Source organism: Gallinula chloropus (assembly GCF_964237585.1).
Source record: "Gallinula chloropus genome assembly, chromosome: 9".
Lineage (NCBI taxonomy): Eukaryota > Metazoa > Chordata > Aves > Gruiformes > Rallidae > Gallinula > Gallinula chloropus.
This window is the reverse complement of record NC_140094.1, coordinates 10,663,199-10,682,528: the sequence shown is the minus strand read 5'-3', so window position 1 is coordinate 10,682,528 and position 19,330 is coordinate 10,663,199. Positions and strand designations below refer to the sequence as shown.

Below are 19,330 nucleotides of genomic sequence, written 5' to 3'. Positions count from 1 at the left end.
GAAGATGGAAAAAACTGCAAAAGGTTAGAGTGAAACAACATGAAAAACCAGCCCCTCCTTGTGATATTTATGTTTCTGCTGCTGGCCCTGGCAGAGGTCCAGATTCTGAATGAGCAAAACTCCCAGTGGCTTAGGGACTACAGTATTCAGCCCAGAGTCAGGAAATGCAATAGCATGTGACAATGGGAAGAAATAAAGAAAGCTTTCCAATGCTTTTGAGCTTTCCAGCTCAATCAGTTTGGATCAAAACTCAGGGGCTGTTGGGATTTTGTGTGAATGAGTTCTCTATCGCTAAACAAAAACACGTGTGTAAGACAGTTAAGTGTTAAACAGTATGTGGTTTTGCTTCCTCATTGATACTTCGTTTTTACAGTACTAGCACTATAAAACCCCATTTTATATACAAGGCCACTGTCCTCTCTATCCAAATACAGTGAGGAACTGCTCCACAAAACATAAAACCAGCTCCCTATTTCTCCTCCTTTCCAGGAAAGCTACTCGATACCTGATGTACACTACTCGGTGTCAAATCATGGTTCTTCTTCAAGATTAGAATTTAACAATTGGATAATATCCCATGTTATTGTTATCCAGGTTAAAACCATTTCCTCTACAACAGATTTCCTTTGTGGAATTAATATCCTGAAAACTTAATTTTGGGAAAATCACGTCAAATTCTTTTCTTTTTTGTAAGCACTTAAATTATAAAGCAGCTACAATTGTCCTGGGACAGAGCATTTTGGGGTTCCTACATAGAGCAGAGGTTTCACTTCACTGTTTCTCCCAGTACATGCATCTTTCTCATGGGACAGGTGCTTGTCTTCACAGTCCATGTTTCCTCTACAAGTGACAGGACCACTAAAAATGAGACCTTTTCAGTGCAATATTTAAAACCTATTTTATAATTTCTCTCTCTCTTTTGTGAGTTTGGTGACAGACCGATTAAACCAGGACCCTCAAAAACCACAGAACGCAGAAGGCAGCAAGTGTCTGAGCACTCTCTTGTTGGCCATTGCCATGACCAGACAGGGCCAGGTATAAAATTCAGTCAATGTTTACATTTTCCTGTATAGAGTTTATAGTTTGTGAGGACATTCCAAAGAGGCCTGACTATTTCAGTAAAATAACTTTAACTGTTTCAGAGATGATACTTTCTGTTATGGAACATTTCTTTATTTATCAATTAAAAAAACCCTCCCTTTATATCTTTATCACATAAATTCACTGAGAGAAAGTAGGTTTCTGCAGTAGGATTGTTATTTGTCAGTGTGAGCAGGACTGAGGGTTGACAGGTGGGGACTGACACAATGATGTGTGTGATTGATAAAAAATAGCTAAGCCAGGGACATGGCAGAAAGGTGTCTGCCTACTCCCACTTTTGATGGTAGATGCAGCTCAAACAGTGTCACCACAATAGTAGAATAGACTGGACCATTTACTTTGCAGCAAATGAAAAGTGTAAATGAGGCAATTGGGAATCCATGGCAAAGTTTTAATTTCCCAGATACTATATGGAAAAAGCAATGATTTTCCAAATACTTGATCAGGCTGGATCATAAAGTTGCAGTCTAGCTCATAAAGGGGAGAGTATTTAAGAATTGGTAGGTTAAAGGGACCATGACGCTTCATGGTGCACAATACAAGGGCTTGGCATTCAAAGGGGGCCCTATTATTTTTTGCTCCTGGAGCAGAAGCGGCCCGTGGAATTCTTCCTAGCTTAATGCTTAAAATATCTGTTAAAAATTCCAAGAAACACGTTTGCCATCAACCTCCTGCAGGAAATCCACTTGATTAGCACAGATTCTGGCTGGCCCCTATTGCCTCCCCCATGCCTGAACATGCCTGAACCTTGTGGATCCTACGACCAGTACCAAACGACACAAACCCCTTCAATGGTCTTGCCTGCTCTGGGTAGCTGAGAGCCTGCTGGAAACAGCTTCCCGATACCGCATCCTATTGCTTTTGTTTATCTATCCTTGCTGACATTTTCTTCAATTAGGAAACAATAGCTCCGTTCCAATGTACTGAGCAGAATTACTGAAACTGAGTCACGTGGCACAATGAGAGTGTGTTTTCAATTATTCACTCTGTCTTTTTTTGCCAGGCCTATGAAGAGGAACAGCCTTCTGCAGGAGTCAGGTTTGTCTGCCTCGCTGTTGTAAGTTCCTCCTTTTGGGTTTTTTTTTTAACAATTAAGGGGGTTTAAATATTTAATTTTTTTTAATAGTATATTCAACTCTCGGTGAGTTTCTAACTCTTTATTAGAAAACTTCCAAATCTCTGGCTCTTCCTACTACCTAGAAATCCTAGATATCTGCAGTAGTTTAGTGCTAATGATAATACTCAGTAAGGAATCTGACAAAGGTGACAAGATCTAGATTAAAATGGTATACAAGACATCATGCTGTTAGCACTTGGTAATGTAAAACTTATCTTGTTCTTGCTAGTAAAGAAAAGTTCTATCTTTCATACTGTCTGGTTAACAGCAGAGCATTCGCATTCAGTCTGGGAGCTACACCAAATTATTTGCATCTTGTAAATACTCCGTTTAATATCCAACCAAAAATTTGAACCAAATGGGCACAGCTCAAATCATGTATTTTGTTTGCAGAATACAGAGTGAGTTAGGGCTTTTTAGACTTAAAGCTGGAAAAATAAAGCTTGGGGGAAAAAAAAAAAGAAAACACAAACCAACAAAACACAAAACCAGAGAAGGAACATTTGGTTTGCATTACAAACCACAGACAACTTCCATCAGGCATGCTGGAGGTATAAGAATGGCAAGAGAAAATGACAAGCAGTGAGTGCACTGGAGGAAAAGATGAATGGTTTGGAGAATTAACTTTGAAGTAATTGTCCATGCCACCAATACCTTGAAATAAATTTGGTGGAAGATGACAACGAATCATAAAACTTCTCTGGCACTTGTGATATTGTTTTCTTTGTAAAATATCATTTATAGAGATTTTTATTGGAAAACTTATAGACTGTTTTTGGTACCTTCTATATTTCTGTCACTTATGCAATGTTGAATCAGCAGTTGTGGAAAGGATGTTGCCTTAGTTAAGAGTTGGGCTGTGATCTAATACTTAGAGCAAGTAGTTAACTGGAAGTCTTCAGGTCTACCGGGTTTATTTTCACCTCAACATTAGCTTGCTTTAAGATACCTGGTAAGTCATTCAGGGTTAAACTTGGTCTCAGAGCCCATGAAGCTCTGGTGGGGGTTGGGGAGGAGGAAATAGCTGATTCAGCAGGGCAAGAGAGATGTTCTCTCTGCACAAGGTAAAGATCCCTAGGAGCATTGCAGGAGGGATGGCAGAATGCACTTAAAACAATGCTTCCTTCACTGTTTCAACAGGTGCTCCTGTGTGTTCTTTGCATCCCAGATGCTTAGCACAGTCAGGCACACCCCTCTTGCAGCATTTAGTACTGATGGCAGTGCTCATTCTTAAGCTCAGCAGCTTCAGGCAGAGCAAGAAAGTGTTTCTTCATCTCTAAATCTTCTATTCTAGCCTGCTAGTCTCCAGAGAGCTGTATTTTTGCCATTAAGCTATCAAGTCCTCTGCTTACCCATGTGCTTAATAGCTTTTGTTAAATCCTTGTTGAGAAAGTAAGAGTGCAGTTGATATTTTACAACATGGAAATCCTTGAATGAAAAGTGCCATTTCTTCTAATTTTCCCTGATAGGCAAGATTGTTTAGGTCTGAGTTGCCAATAGCGATTGCCAGAATCACAGAAGGTTCAACAATCCCCTTTGCAGACTTTCTAGTGATGTGCATTCCACACAGCTGCAACAAGCTAGATCTGTTGTTTCCTACCCAGGTGATGAGGGGAGGTACTTCCCAAAGTTCCCCTCATCCTAGCCAGCCTATTGCTTTTTCAGCTCCACATTCTGGTCTAATGAGCCAGACTGCATTTTAATCTACATTTAGACATAGAGAAAAAAAAAAATCAACATCAAGTTTCACAAAATTAATTTCTTAATATACTGGGAATGTTAGCTGGGATTTCCCAACTAAAAAACTGCAATTAGCTTTGTATATATTATGGAAGACTAAAGCTTTAGGCTTTCCAAAACACAAAAACATGCCTTTTTTTAAAAACAAGCAAAATCTCCAAACCTTGAAAATCTTTACATATTAGTAGGGCTAAGTGTCAGTTTGCTTTTAACTAATATAATCAACAAAAACACATACTAAATATTGAAAACTTGTGATGCTGGATTACACCCCCACCAACTGTTTAGTTCTCAAAATAGCAGTTTTCATCTCTCTACTTCACAACAAATTACCTCATAGAGGCTCTGAAAATTAGATGCTCAGGAGGGGAGATTAAGCCTAAAGGAACAAGACCCCATGCCAACCACAAAGTTCATGGGTGAAAGTGAGCTCCATCCATATCATACCTTTCCCATCCCTCTGGCCTCTGTGTCCTTACACGTAAGCTTCAACGTCCTATTATCCAGTGTGTGCTCTGCATCACAGGACGGGAACGTGGCTGTACCGCTGGGTAGCTCTTCATCCACACTGTGGCTACACCATGGTTGCCAGTCTTGTAATTCACAAGAAGAGAGGCTACTCTGAAACCAGAAAAAAAGTAGAACGTTCTGTGTATTGAAGGGGATGGAAAACACACTGGTTGAGTTTGACCCTGAAAGCTTCCCTCACACCAGTGTGAGGAAGGCTGGGACTTTGGCTCCAGTGTTCCTATCCCGTGGGGTCAGACTCTCCCACAGCAGCAAACAGGATCCCGAAGACACACAGGAGAAGGGCAGAAAGCACACCAGCTTTGTGGAACTCCACGTGTTCTCTGGACACTTTTAAACTTTGCTCTAGAAGTATCCTGCTAGGAAATCTGATGAGTTCCCATTTTCAGAGCACGAGCTTCTGAAGTGTTAAGAATTTAGTTCTGGAAAAGAGGTATCAGGGAACAGAGCAATATTAAGACTGGTATGATGGAAAAGAAGTTATGATGGAAGGCTGTAGGAACATCATCTATGAAAAATGGCAGAAAGAACTGCACAAATAGACATTCTTCTCCCTGGGAGATGAAGGGTCAGACCATTTTGCTGCTCCTGAATATGCTATGTACAATTTTTATTTTCTTTTATAAATCAAAACAAATTCAAATTCACACTGAATTATGTATTTCTCCAGCAATGCTATATAGCTTCTTTAGACAAGTACTCGATGACATAAGTGTTTATCATCTGGTTTTATTTTTCCTGGTTATTTGTATGAGGGGGAAAAAAATGCTGCAGATTTATTATAAGGTTGGATTGTATTTATTATGTGAATCTGGCTTGGTCAGAACTTGCAGGCCTATGTTTATTGGGGTTGTAAGGAGCCTTTAAAAAAATCTGTTGTGTCTTCTATATCACCAATGGCATTTCAGGTACAAAGTGCATATATTACTACCTAATTCTACACAGAAGCATGGAAAGAAAAAAGACCCCACCAACCCACAAAACCAAAACATAGACACACAACCACCTGTTTCCTGTAAATAGAATACTTGAGAAGCGCTCTTCAAATCACACTGATTTTCAGTTTTGTGTATAAAACCTATAGTGTCTTTGATTTCTGCAAACCCTTTGGTTGCCATGGGGAATTACCCCAGGATGGCAGCATACAGTGTAAGTTGGGTACTGTGAAGAGGAAAGTTTGTGTAATAAACACAATGATAAAAATTAAGGGAAAAAGTCAAAATAATTAATTTAGACTTCCTCTTGTTGAAATTTCAGCACTGACACATACCTGCCAAAATATTTCTAGAAAACTCTTCAAGAGAAAAAGGAAGGAGTTTAACAAGGCTCCCCTTTGTTACCTTAACATTCTCAGAACTTTACTCATTTTACACACGCTCCAAATTTTGCCACATTTGATTGTACAGCATTTCTTCAATTTTCTCTTAATTTTGTATGCTGAATCATATGCTGAAACAAACCATTTCTGTAATGGGACACTTTCTGATTGATGTATTGGAGCTGTATTCCTTTATAGAGTTCACTCCCTAATCAGATATTCACATCTTAAGTGCTTCACTGGATCTCTCTGTTACTGTTAAATGCACAGTCTTAAGTGAGTCCTGGTCTGCAAAGGTAGGAGTTTTATAGCAGCCTGACATCCCTTATTCTCTCACAGCTAAGTTTTGCTTTTGCTAAACCACTTACAAATCAGATGTGCCAGGCAGAGAACTTAACCTCAACAATTTGATTAATCTTCTTTGAATTACAGTGGTTTCATGAATCAAACTTCAGAAGGAGCTTCCTCTTTCCAAATAACGTTAGGAGGGTAGAATAATGCTTTTAAAGTACCTTCCTGTTCAATTTGGGATTTCAACATGCAAATTCAGCAGAAGCCCAAAGGAAGCAGCACAATGGAAGCATCAAAAACATTTATTAAAAGCACTCCATTGTGCTTGGGGAGCACGGCAAGAGAATGAAAAGGTGAAGGAGAATTTAGTAGAGCACTGCACAGAAACAGAATTAGCAAGTCATGAGATATCACGTGGCTGTTAGCAGACTGAAAGGCTCTGTTGATTCGATTTATTCATTAGAGCTTTTCAGTAGTGTAGGTTATTAAGTGGGAGAAAGTGGGGTATATTACAACTTACTTTTTATACTTCCTTTCCTCGAGGATATTCAGCACCAGAGAAACGGATAAAGTTATTGAAAGTATCATGCCTCATAAATGGGAGAACGATAGGAAAAAGAGCAGCACCACCAGCTCTCTGAAGATGGATCGAAAGAGCAACGCTGGGAGCAGGAAGTCAAGAAAGTTCCGCTCCATTTCAAGATCACTTATACTTTGCAATGCTAAAAACAGTGACGATGGGTCAAGTCCTGATGAGAAATGGCCTGATCCCTTTGAGATCTCTACCAGTTGGGTTCAAGAGGATTTTGACTGCTGTCCTAGAACACAACTGCCGTACACATCAGAGACTGAAGACAGCCCACCTGACCCTCCGCGTGTGATCACCAGCATGGTCCAGTCCAAAGCGGCAGCAAATGAGAACTGCAACAACATGAGAAGAAAGTTATTTACCAAGGTAGGCAACTTGGTGTGGTATATCCTAATGTTTCTCATTGCAGTAGTTCCTAAGCGGGTTAATTTATGTCTCAGGAACATAGGATTCTACGTGGCTTTTTCAGAGCCTGTGAGCTGCAGTGTCCCTGCTCTGTATAAACAGCATGAAAATGTATTAGCTGCCCTGCTGTGCTGTTGCACTCTGCTGACTGATGTTCTGCTGAAATCAGGGACCGCCAGGCCACTCAGTGTGCACAGCTGGTGCTTTCTACCTGCAGCATAGTATTCAGCTCAAAATATGCAACAGTCACTAAGGTAAAGCACATCTGTAAAGTGTGATACTATGAGATCTCACAAGCTATGCAAGTATGAATTACATTAATACTATGAAAGACACAGGAGATTCAGCAAGATGTTCTTAATCTCTGTTTCAGGAAGGAGGCAGTGATGGCTCTCAAACAAGATGTCACTTTTTTCCTAAAGATTTAAAATGTCTTAACAGCCTCATATTACAACATAATTCTTTAATCAAGAAGCAACTATGTTAACCCTAAAGATATGATATTTTCAGTCTGAACAATATTTTAGATGTATTTAGAGAATTTGCTTTCAGTGACACAGCCTAATTTTGCACTTTCTTTCTACCTGTTATTGTCATGTGTAAAAGGGACCTCACTGCAAGTATGATGTCTTTTAGTATAGGTCATGTCGTCCTGGCACCTCTTATTTACCTGTGCAAATAGTGGCTCATGTGAAAGATCTGATTCTTTCACCTAAAATGTTTCTTTTGTACATATTCTATTTTACATATCTTCAATAGAAATTGGCCCAAACTAGACCACTACATCTAAACACACAGTGACACAGAGGTGGTGAATATCAGAATCTCCCCTTACTCCTTGAGTTTCTTGCTATCGATCACAGCATGCAGCCCAATATTGCAAAGACTGCAGCAGGACAGAGTTCTGGATGTGAGGTGTTTTAGCCCCCTGGCAAAGTCCCAGCATGAGGACAAAACCAAGCCACCTTTCTATTACATTCTGATGGAAAACATAGGTGACACTGACCTAAGTCTCAAAATACACTCAGTCACCTGCAAAACCGTACCCCCTCCTCCCTTTTGGAAACAGTTCATGTGCACTCTGCTGATTTCCTTCTGTGAGTGAAGAAGCAGCTGGTCTCTGTGGACACCCCCACCCCTTCTAACAAACTTTCTTATGTGTGTGTCAGCTGCCACAGACTACTTGCTTCCATACCTCCAAAACATGCAGAGCTCCAGTGACTGTTGTGATTCGTACATATGAAACTACTCAGTATCTCATTGCTGACTGTAAGTTTAGATCATTTGCTTTTATAGCTGGCAAGCAGCTCAAGAGGATCTGGGGAACAAAATAAGTCTCATAACTAATGTCATTGTGCAGATAAAATATAACTGCGAAGGGTATAAATCCACTCTTAGGCTGGGGTATTGCTGTCACTGAATGGGATGGATCAGGAGCCTGGATGGATGGTGCCATAAATTAGTCAGCAACCCAGTCCCTCGCAGCAGTGTTTAGGTTTCTTACCCTTCTAGACGATGGGTACATTAAATTCCCTCTCCAGAGGTCTCAGAGGATACAAGCCTCTTCAGAAGCTACTTGTTAACCTTCCATACCTTTCAGAGTCATGGATCAGTGAGTGATTCTAAAGTCTCATCTCAGCATGCTAAATAGGATGAACTTTGGTAACATCTACTACACTGACCTTATCCTGTTGTACTGTTGATGAGGCTTTGCCCTCTATTATGAAAGCAGTGATCTCTATCTTCCATATGGCACGAGACTGTCAGAACAATCTTCCTGTACCACACGTCTTAGAGAGCTTAAGATTAAAACCTCTTTCTCTAAGAAAGGAGTCCAAGAGGCATTTTTCAAGTCCCAGTGTAACACTCACTTTCTCCATCTCCATGTGACACTTCAGAAATTCATGACGTGTGACTCAGAGCTGAAGGATCCTTGCCTTTGTTCAAGAAAATTGATTCCATTCTTTCTATGATGTTGCTGAGAATATTCCACTATTCTTCTGCTTTCCAGTGCCTACAAGCCCTAAGCATGACTAAAAGTGCTAACAACTCCCACAGAACTGAACAACTTAATTTTGCTGTCACATTGGAAGGGGAGAAGAATGTTTAAAAGTGCTGCATGATTTAATGCTCCCTGTGCATTTCTTCTCCAGACCTAAGGGGGAACCTGGAACTGTCAGTATTCCAAATACTAGTTCCTCTCTTCTGTTGAAAAACTTAAGTACCTCTCTGAGCTGTCCTCTGCTGATTGCATGGGATTCACTGTTGCATAAGCCATAAGAAAATCAGTGTTTCAGGACTTCTGCATATGTATTATAGACATGTTTTCCTAGTTCCAAAATATTTAGGATCCCAAAGAATAGTCCTATGTCCCATTAACAGTCTGAGAAAGTAGGCACCACATACAGTAAAGAAATGAGAGGTAAAAGGATCTCTCACTGTGGAGACAGTGTTGAGTGGTGCTCTTCAGGGGTCAGTATTGAGATTGGGGCTGTTTAACATCTTCATTGGCAACATGGACAGTGGGATTGAGCATACACTTGGGAAATGTGCTGATAACCCCAAACTGTGTGGTATAGTCAACACATGGAGGGATGCCAAGGGACCTTGAGAGGCAGGCCCATGGGAACCTCATGGAGTTCAACAAGACCAATAGCAAGGTGCTGCACATGGGTCGGGGAAATCCCAAACACAACTTCAGGCTGGGCACAGAATGGACTGAGAGAAGCCCTGAGAAGGACTTGGGGGTCTTGATGGGTGAGCAGCTCAACATGACCTGGCAATGTACACTTGCAGCCCAGAAAGCCAACCATTAAGTCTGTCTGCCAACCATATCCTGAGCTGCATTAAAAGAAGCATGACGAGCAGGTCAAGAGAGGTGATTCCCTACCTGGAGTACTGCATCCAGACATGGAGATGTTGGAACAGGTCCAGAGGACACAAAGATGATCAGAGGGCCAAAGCACCTCTCCTATGAAGACAAGCTGAGAGACTTGAGGTTGTTCAGCCTGGAGAAGAGAAGGTGCAATTAGCCTGGTAAGGACAGAGATGGAAAGCCACTTTGACAGCGTACAAACAAGATCTCCTTCACAGTTTGCTTTTCACAAACTCAGCAATCTTCAAGTGGCCTCAAAGGGAAAAAAAAAAACCCAAAAAGTATGAGCAGTGTCTGATACCTTGTACACTGACACAGCAAAAACTGTGGAAGATGATCTTATCTGCTCATGCCATTACAAAGTCTGAAATGATGCCATTTGTAAGGAGAACAGACAGGACAAGGTAATATCAGCTCCTGTTCTTCAAGGAACAGCAGTCTTTTCTGGGTTTGAGACCTGCTTCAAGAAGCATTTCATTACCTCTTCCCTGCACCACCAACACCCAGGGAAGCACTGAGAGTTACCAGCCAGAGCTGGTAGTGACAGGGTTGAAATACCATCTGGAATAAACTGCAACAGGGAAGGCTTGACTCCATATAAACATTAGATCCAAACTGATCTGACTTCATGTCTCCACTCAGTTCTAGACACTTTTCTATCCTTGTTTCTTTTTGTCTCTGGCCCTCAGCCTGAAGGAGGAAAAAACCAAAAGGTCATTTTTCTCCCTTGGAATATATTTTATTAACTGGCCTTTATGCAAACACCAGTTAGCTGGCCCTTTGGTACCAGGACAAGTGTTGTGGCAACAGACTGTAATGTCTCAAACATAAGTCTTATGGACAGGACAGAAAAAAAAAGCCAGGAGAGTAGACCGCATTTTAGACATTTATGTTCCTTTTCCCACTTGTTTTCTCTTCCTGGCCTTCTTGCTTTTGTGACATCAGGGCTCTGTTATCCCCAGAGCAAGTTGTGAAAAAGGCTGTCATATTAAGACAGTGTGTGCTGCAGAATGTGGAGCAGGAGAAAAGCACAGTAAAGTCCAGGTGAGGGGTGAAAAGGTCTGTCTGTAACAGCTGATATGCTGAATTGTCTGTCCAGGGCAGAACCTGAATCCCATGCCCTGCTGTTTGCAACATCCAAAGGCTTTCTAGCTTCTGCCGTTCAATTAATTGCAAAGGGAATACGCTGCTAGGAAAATTAATTGCATCTACTGTAAATATTTTGAGAAGACCAAGGAATTGGCTAAGGTACCTCAGAATCAGTGGAGTTCATGCCAGAGACTCTCTGGCCCTTTCTTTGTTAGAACAGATGTAGAAAAAAAAAAACCCCAAAAAACCTTTTTGAAGAAAATCCCCAAAGACTGTATCCTCTTAATCTTCCACTTGGAAATCCCAGTCATTTCAGTCAGTAGGCCAGAAAAACGAAATATTTAAATTCATTACTGTACTGTTGTTAGATCTTTTTTGGTTTTGGTTTTTTTTTTGCCTTTTTTAAAAACAGCAGTCAATCAGCTCATTGTCATATGCTTGGTTAACTGAGTCAAAGACCTTACTTGAACTAGCCTTGTGTAACACTTTGCTTCATTTCAGACAATCTAACTACTGTGTCTTACGTTAAGAGTGCACAAAAGTTTGTCAGTTTTCCACAGATGCCATGGTTACCCTTATTACTAAACAACATCTGGAATTTGATGTTTTGAGACAGGACTCAGGGCTAGAAATGTCTAAACAGAACATGAAGGAAAAAGAAATCTTTTAAATGGCAGATAGAAAAACATCCTCAGCAGCTTTGCATTTTGCATGATAAAAAAGGGGAGCAGGAAGAGAAAGTTGGCCTGGACACACAAATTACTTTTCCAGAACTAAACACATAAAAAATTAATCTACTGTCACCTGTGACAAAAATGCATTCAAAAAAGGCTCTTGAACTCCACCTCTGATTGTCATCTTTCAGCTAAGCAGATTCAGTTTAAAGACAAAATTTGGCTTATAAGGCACTCCCACAGACTTTCTTCATTATGTTTTCACAATGATAAGTGGATATTACAACGCAGATACAAGTTGCTGCAGAGTCTTGAAGTGCTCAGTAGCAAAACCCCTTATAAGCAGAGACATTTTATTCACTGGTAGCAAATATACATTAAAACCTGTTTTAATAACATTCAGGCACGTTTGACCTGGAATCCACCTGCCCACACACCAAACCTGTCAACATTATTCTAGCAAATTTTCAGCATTCACTACATCAAAGGTATAAACCACCTCTCAAAATGAGCAGGACCCTTTAAAAGGAGGAGGATGCAAAATAAACACTGTCTTTACTCTTGGAACCATCAGCAGTATTTCTATGCATAAAATAATAAGTGAGACAGGAAATAAGAGTTTTTAAAGAACAAAACCCAAATCAAATTGACTGCTGGCACATGAGTTGGTCAAATGTTTATTTTTCTAAGGAACAGCTTTTATTAATTTTCTGTCATGTTGCAATAACTTGGATGTGAATATAGTGATCTATATCCAGGACCCAGGAAAGTGCAGATGCTGACAACATACAGATACTTGCCACACGTCCTTACAGACCAATAAAAAAGAAAGTAATTCATATAGATTAATTGCACAAATGATTGACACACTGAGCTTATGTGAAATCTAGCCCAACTTGCTAAGATGGCTACAGATGTAAACAAAAATTGTTCCCAAGATTTTTCTGCAGCATACAATGGATGTAACGTCTTCTTTCCTTCTAAGTACATGAAACTTACTTTTCTTGAAAAGAATATTCATACCAGTTTTATTTGGTGACTTTTCACATGTATATCCCAATAGAACCCAGAATTTCCAGGCTGGAATGTGTCCCTTTGTACAAAATACAATCTACTTTCCCAAAGGACTTACATGGTGCTGCAATGAAAAACCTCAGAGCCAAACCCACTGCACTCTGTGATGTCCTGTGAAACTGATGAGACTTTTGGACATTTATTATGAAGATTTTTTTTCAAACACCATGAATACAGCAGCTGTAAAATGGGAACAAGCTATAGGATGGGCATAAGTATAACTGTGCTCTTAACAGAGAGAAGCTGGGGACAGTCTGAAAAGGCCTGCTATTAAGTTAAAATCAAGAACAAAATGAAGTGTGGAGAGCAGCTGTACAAAGTTGTCTGTGTGTGCCTGACTAGTATTTGTGAAGAAATACAGATATTTCAAGGGAGCTGCACACAAGAGTAACAGTTCCTAAGAAGAGGAGTTGGCAAGTCTAGCGTTGACCTCTGGCTACAACAAAAAGGAAAAATTTCTTTTTTTTTAAATACAATTATTGTTTCACAACAGCCCCAATCCATGATCAGCTGAGGTCTCAAAATACTTAGCCAAGCAGCTGAATTATTTCCTACCTTTAATATCTAATCTTACATTTCTCATGTTTTAGAACACTACCCTACTGAAACCCCCTGCAATCTTCGTGTCTGCAGAATCTGGCCTGACATTTCTTACAGATACCTAAACCAAAGGACCAATGAAAATAAACAGAAAAAGTAGCTCACATTTTTTGCTACTCAAGATCTGAAATTTTAACACATTAGAATTCTAATCTTTATTTTGTTATCTTCAAAGCACTGCCCCAAGATAAATAAGAGCATAATGTACTCCTGATTTCAAGTATGTATTTCCTAAGATACTTATATTGGGTGAAAGTAAATACAGGAACTCTAAAACTAGAGTTCAAGCAAACTGGCTTAAAATGAATTCTGTCTGTGCTTATATGCTTACCTGTTACTCACTAGAAGGACTCTATGAATAAAAGAGGTTTCATAAAATTCAGACGCTCCTCATTAATAGCAGACAATCTGGAATGCAAGCAAACCCACAGAGTTAACAAGTAAGTCAATACAGGTATAGCCCTTATGGATTACCTGCAGAATTCAGCCTGCAGTGAGCCTAAGGCTCAATGTTAAATGCTTAATTCATTCACAGCCTTAGATTTACTCTGACAGGTATCAGAATGAGAGCCAAGCTTCAGCAGTCAGCCTGGAAGATAATGACCTTTATTGACATTGCTGTAAATTTGAAGTTTGTGCTTGCTGTCAGTCAGGTATGATGTGATCCCTATCAATTTGTGGTGAAAGGGCCTAATGATTCTAACCTTCAGGGCTGGATGAACTCTGCTTAGGGCAGAAATGAAGCCCTACTGATGGTGAAGAAGGCGGTTACACAGCTTTCCTTGTGCTGTCAGAGGACTACACATTACTGGAAATAGCTGATGCCACTCTGGACAACAGACCCAGGAGAAATACAGACAGCTGACCACTCCTATATTTTGTGGCCTGTCCTAACATGAAATTTGCCTCCTCTTAAGAAATCTATACCCCAGTCATACAAATCTCTTGGGAACAAACCTGGATCCAGGATGTACTGAGAGCCCTCTACACTATGTGGAATATGGAGAGGCTGGTGAGGGCAGAGGAGGTGGGTTCATCTGGGAGCAAAACAAGTGAATACTTGAATTAGGAGATTTACTAAGCAAAGGGAAAAGAAATTGCATGCTAACTTTTTCCAGCTTTCCTCGTCCCTCTGGAATTTTTGTGTTCACGCATTTGTGCCATAGGGGTACATTTGCTAGACAAATGTGGTGCCTTCATGTGCTTAGTCAATCCATTCTTTGCTTTACTTACTCATATGACTTAAGACATTCTCTTTCTGTATGGCCATATGTTAACTATTCATAATTGTGTTAAAAATATGCTTACAAGTCCTCCAGATGCAACACACAGACTATAGCAACCCCAACCAGGCTGGAACAGGCAAAGAATCTTCCAGCACTGTAGTCCTCTGCTCCCCTTCCCCCAGTCAACAAGTCAGCAGCAGGGGTGGAGCTTCTGCTGTTTTGTATACGCGTATTTTCCATTCAGACCTCTTCTGTTTTCCAGAGTATTTCCTTTTCTGGCATATATCTATTTTCCTCCCTGTCTTTTCTTACAGTAGTTAGCGTAGGCGAAAATAGTCCATTTACTATGAAAAGTCTATTATCTGTTCTCTTCCCCCTCCATGCAAAGGGGCACTCCAATAATTCCCTCTTGTAGACAGAAGCCACTGAAATCCTAAGGAAAACAACTTCTTTTAAACACTGACTGTGTAATACAATTATTCTTTCACAACTGCACAGTGCTAAAGGCCCGTTCCTGTTCTCCTTGGAGGCAGCCTGGTTCTAAGAACATTGCATTTCTTAAAAAGGCTCAGGATAACTGTAAGTAACTCTTAAAATCCCTGGTACAATTCCCTTCATGCAACCTTTCATCTTCTGAATCAGGACAGCTGCATCTGCAGGCTGTGTGCAACCACAGGGAACAGCAACTCAGGAATCAAGCTCTCCAGGAGTCCAAACTGTGCATCTCTCTGGAAAGGCTTCACAGGCAGCCACGTGCCTGCTGGAGGCACAGCAAACAGGTACAGTACACGTGGAGTCAGCAAGCTTATTAGGGAGCCATTTGTCTGCATGGAATTTGCATGACCAGCTTTCTGTGACAAGCTATGCTTTGAATCCCAGTTTCAAAGCAGCAACAGGAAAAAATCCTAGCAGGGATGGGCTGTGTCACACATCAAGATATCTTGTGGCAGCACTGTTCAGTGCAATTGGAGGATTGCAGCCGACTCCTCAGTTAGTGAGACACAGCACAATAGTGCCAGGCTGTTCTTTTTAAACTGGTATTGCAAGCATGTGCCTTTTTTCTTTTGTTTTTAAGGGATGGCTGTCTGAGCCCAAGGGATGAAGTGTTAACGCTAAATGGACAATCACTTAAAGATTTGTCCAGCAAGGAGACTGAATCTCTCGCTCACCCGACAACACGGCTGGTGAACATCATGATGGCTAGCAAAGTAAGCATGAAAGTTGTGGTCCCGTCCCGCAACTGTGGGGCGAGTTGACATTTGCTTGAGAGAGAGGGGGAATTTGTGCATCAGACATTAGAAGAGCATGGTTTTGCTCTTCCTGACAAAACCCCAAACCTCTTGTGGTGAGACTCTGGTGACTTCCAGCATAGCTTTTTCCCAGATAAACAGAGGCTACAGGGAGGCCAAGGCCCTGGGAAATTCTAGCAAGGACTGTACAATCCCTCCTGTTAGAAATGCATAGCTTGGCAATGTTAATTTTCCATTTGCAAGCTGAGCAAAGACAGAGGTGGATTCAAGGAAAGATCCATGAATCCAGAAGCTAGAGAGCAGAGCCTGTACTGAAATAACCTTGTGGGTAATAGGATCTATAAGCTAGTCTGCTCCAGAGACAGGGGCACAGGAGACGGTGTTAACAGGTCAGCAACCCCAGGTTTTCACCAAATATTTCAATGGAAAAGCCTTTTGATCTATTTTTCACAGACTCCATTGCATTGGATTGGACACATTTCCTGTCAGGGTTCTTGTCCTCTCATCCCCACCCCAAACTAGATGACACCAAAGGCTTTTCACTTGCAAATTCTGGAAGAAACTCAAGCATGATGACTGGACAGAGTTAGTCCCCTACCACACATTTACCACTTTGAAGACAATAGAGATCAGCCAGAGATTTGTTGCTGGCTTCAGATCTCGATATTCATGGTAAAAAGGCACTTTCTGCTTATTATCTACAAACGGGCCATGCAGAAAGCTCTAATATAATCCTAAACACCCCTGACAGGAGCTGCTCTCAGGTCTGAGTGTGCCTCTTTCTAGGACCGTAGTGAACTGTCTTGCCCAGATGTCTGCTGGATTCTGCCAAGGTTTTTGTTTATTTATTCTCCTTTAAATGCCTAAGTGTCCAGAAATGAACTATATTAAGCTTTCGTAGCATAATACCACCCAAGAGGCAGCCAGGTGAACTGTGCATTTCAAGACAAACCTGCACAAATTAATTAGGGGTTAACAACAATGGCTTTTCAAGCTAGCTAGCTTGGAAAGAGAAACAATGCAAAATCATTTTCAAAATGCCTCTTTAAGGATCTCTCTGCATTTCTTATTCTGAAGAGTTCCCTAGGGGAGTGGGAGTGGAAAGCCCTGGTAGGATTTTGCTACTTGGCAATACCTCCACCTGCTGTTGAAGAAGAAAATTATCATTCATTAGTTCTCCAGATATCTCCAAAATAGTACTACTAAAGCCAGGCTTTTGGAACATCTAGATCATGCTCTGATGCTGCTCTTATGGGCTTCTCCCCCTTTAGAGGTTTACTGTATTTCAATCTACTGCCATATGCTGTCTGTATTTACTAATGTTCTTCCTTTAACTGTGGTTCCCCCAGGATCATTGAATTCCTCATGTCACAACAGAAGCGTGACTTTTCAGGAATCATGTACATCCAGAAACTACTCCTAACATCAACAGTTACTCAGATGTGATCATTTATTTATTTACAAACTGTTCTAAAAATGTGCACATAGAAACCTGAATGTTTTACCTACAGGTTTTTATATGCTAGAATTAGTGGCCATTTTTGACTCTGGCTGGAATTCGTGCAAACCAAATTCAGAGAAATCTTATTTTTAAGAATTTCTTGCATAGCATCAGGGGTTTATATTTGTTTGTTTTTTAAGGAAATGCCAACCTGTAAGGAAAGGCCTTTGGAAATCCAAAATGGTTTTCTGCACAGTAAAGCAGCATGTCAACGAACTCGCAGTAACTCAACCAGTAAGTTGCAAAGAACTAATCTTTTCTCTTGTAGTATTTGGGGAGCACACAGCACACCATCGTGTGATGGTACTGCAGCATTGAAAGAAACTGCAGCTGTTGTTCTAGTCTAGCCTGGGATCCTTAACAAGAATTGCTGATAAAAAGCATCGGCTTTTATATTCACAATATCCTACAGCCAGAGGTTTTGTGCATAAGCATTCCAGTTTATGTTTTTTAAGGTGTACTCTAAATAAGCCAACAATATAGGAAACATTTGCTTTTTACTGTATTTAACATTAACGGATACCCCCACGGCCAGCACTGAAAACATCACTCCCTTCACCAAGAGATATACAAGAGGAAAAACTTCACTAAGTAACTTTTACCTGATTGAATGCACTGAAACGCCTGGCACGTAATAACACAACTTCTCTCCCCACATCTGACAGGCATAAACCCGTACTGGATAGGGGAGATGGACAGCATGGCACCCCAGAGAGCTGTGCCCTTCAGAGACGGGCAGCCCCATGCTCTCCACACCAGCCGCAAATCTCTTTCCCAACAGTTGGACTGCTCTGGAGGGAGAACACCAGTAAGTGCTGCAGGAAATCACCTGAAAAACAGACAAAACTGTCTCCAGTAAGAATCTCTGGATGACTGTAGCAGTCCCTTTCCCTCCAAAACCTAGCTTCCTTGCAGGCCCTGTCAGGGAATAAGCCTCACTCTGCTTCTGCCACTTTTTAACCCCATCCGTCCTCTGCAAGGAGGAGAGCAGGAAAGGCTCTGTGCCAGCAAAGCCCATTTCTTCAGCAGTTTCTCAGTCATGTTGCCCCAGCAAGTTTTACAGTGTGTGTAAATCCACCCAAATCAGACACAGTGAAGCAACTCTGTTGATGTAGGCGAGAGACTAACAATCTCTTGCTATCCAGACAGTGGTCAAGTGATTCACCACGGGCTGGAAGAGCAAAGGCTGGGCAAGGTAGAGGAGGTGTTTATGGCTAAAGATCCCCAGATTCAAGCCTGGAGTGGGGAGATTATGGTGAAACTCCTTGCCCTCAGCTGCCAGCTCCAGCCCTGACTGAGGCCTGGCTGCTGGGACTCGCTGCTGCTCTTCTGCCTTTTCCTCACCCTGGGGACACCCCAGCCTGACATAGGGCTTTAACAGGAGTGAGGAGGTGACTACTGTAACACAAATCCCAACCAAACACCACCCATGCAGGTAGACAGACCCTCAGGGATTCTCTAGGCTTGAAGGTCTTTGTGGCAGATGTTGCCCATTGGCAAAGGTCTCATCGGTGGCATCCTGGGTTTGGGTATTGTAACTCACCACATGCAGAAATACGAAATGCACACCCCCCCCCGCCCCCCCCCCACACACAAGTAAAATACATTTGAAAGCTTCTGGTTTTAGATGCAGAAGACGCACAACAGAAAAGGCAATCACTGATCTGGCAAAGCTGTACTTTACAGAGTATATGTTTTACATCGCACAGACATTTCCCTCTTAATCATATTCCCAATCCCATGTTGAATAAATAGTCTTGTTCTCAGGTCAAAAGTGAAACTTATTTTCTGGCATATGCAGAAGCTGAATTTTTGGCTGAAGTTCCACATACTTCAACACCTGTTAGTTTCACTTTGCAGCGCAAAAAAATGTGTTGAACTCTCTTGGACTTGTAATTAGCACAATTAACTCTGGCCCTGCTGAACTTCATGCATAGTTAGTTCTAGGTAAT

The 19,330-nt window shown here is 41.2% G+C and overlaps 1 protein-coding gene across 1 annotated transcript in view; it reads left to right on the top strand.

The window, feature by feature from the left end:
• Positions 1 to 2,108: 2,108 nt before the first annotated feature.
• IL16 (interleukin 16) overlaps positions 2,109 to 19,330 on the top strand; it is a gene marked incomplete at its 5' end in the record, with an annotated part of 33,772 nt that continues 16,550 nt past the window's right edge. The window contains 6 exons of the mRNA XM_084267993.1: positions 2,109 to 2,158; positions 6,639 to 7,050; positions 15,270 to 15,406; positions 15,703 to 15,811; positions 17,519 to 17,612; positions 18,044 to 18,186. Of these exons, the coding sequence (XP_084124119.1) occupies positions 2,109 to 2,158; positions 6,639 to 7,050; positions 15,270 to 15,406; positions 15,703 to 15,811; positions 17,519 to 17,612; positions 18,044 to 18,186 (945 nt within the window). The remainder of the gene's footprint in view (positions 2,159 to 6,638; positions 7,051 to 15,269; positions 15,407 to 15,702; positions 15,812 to 17,518; positions 17,613 to 18,043; positions 18,187 to 19,330) is intronic.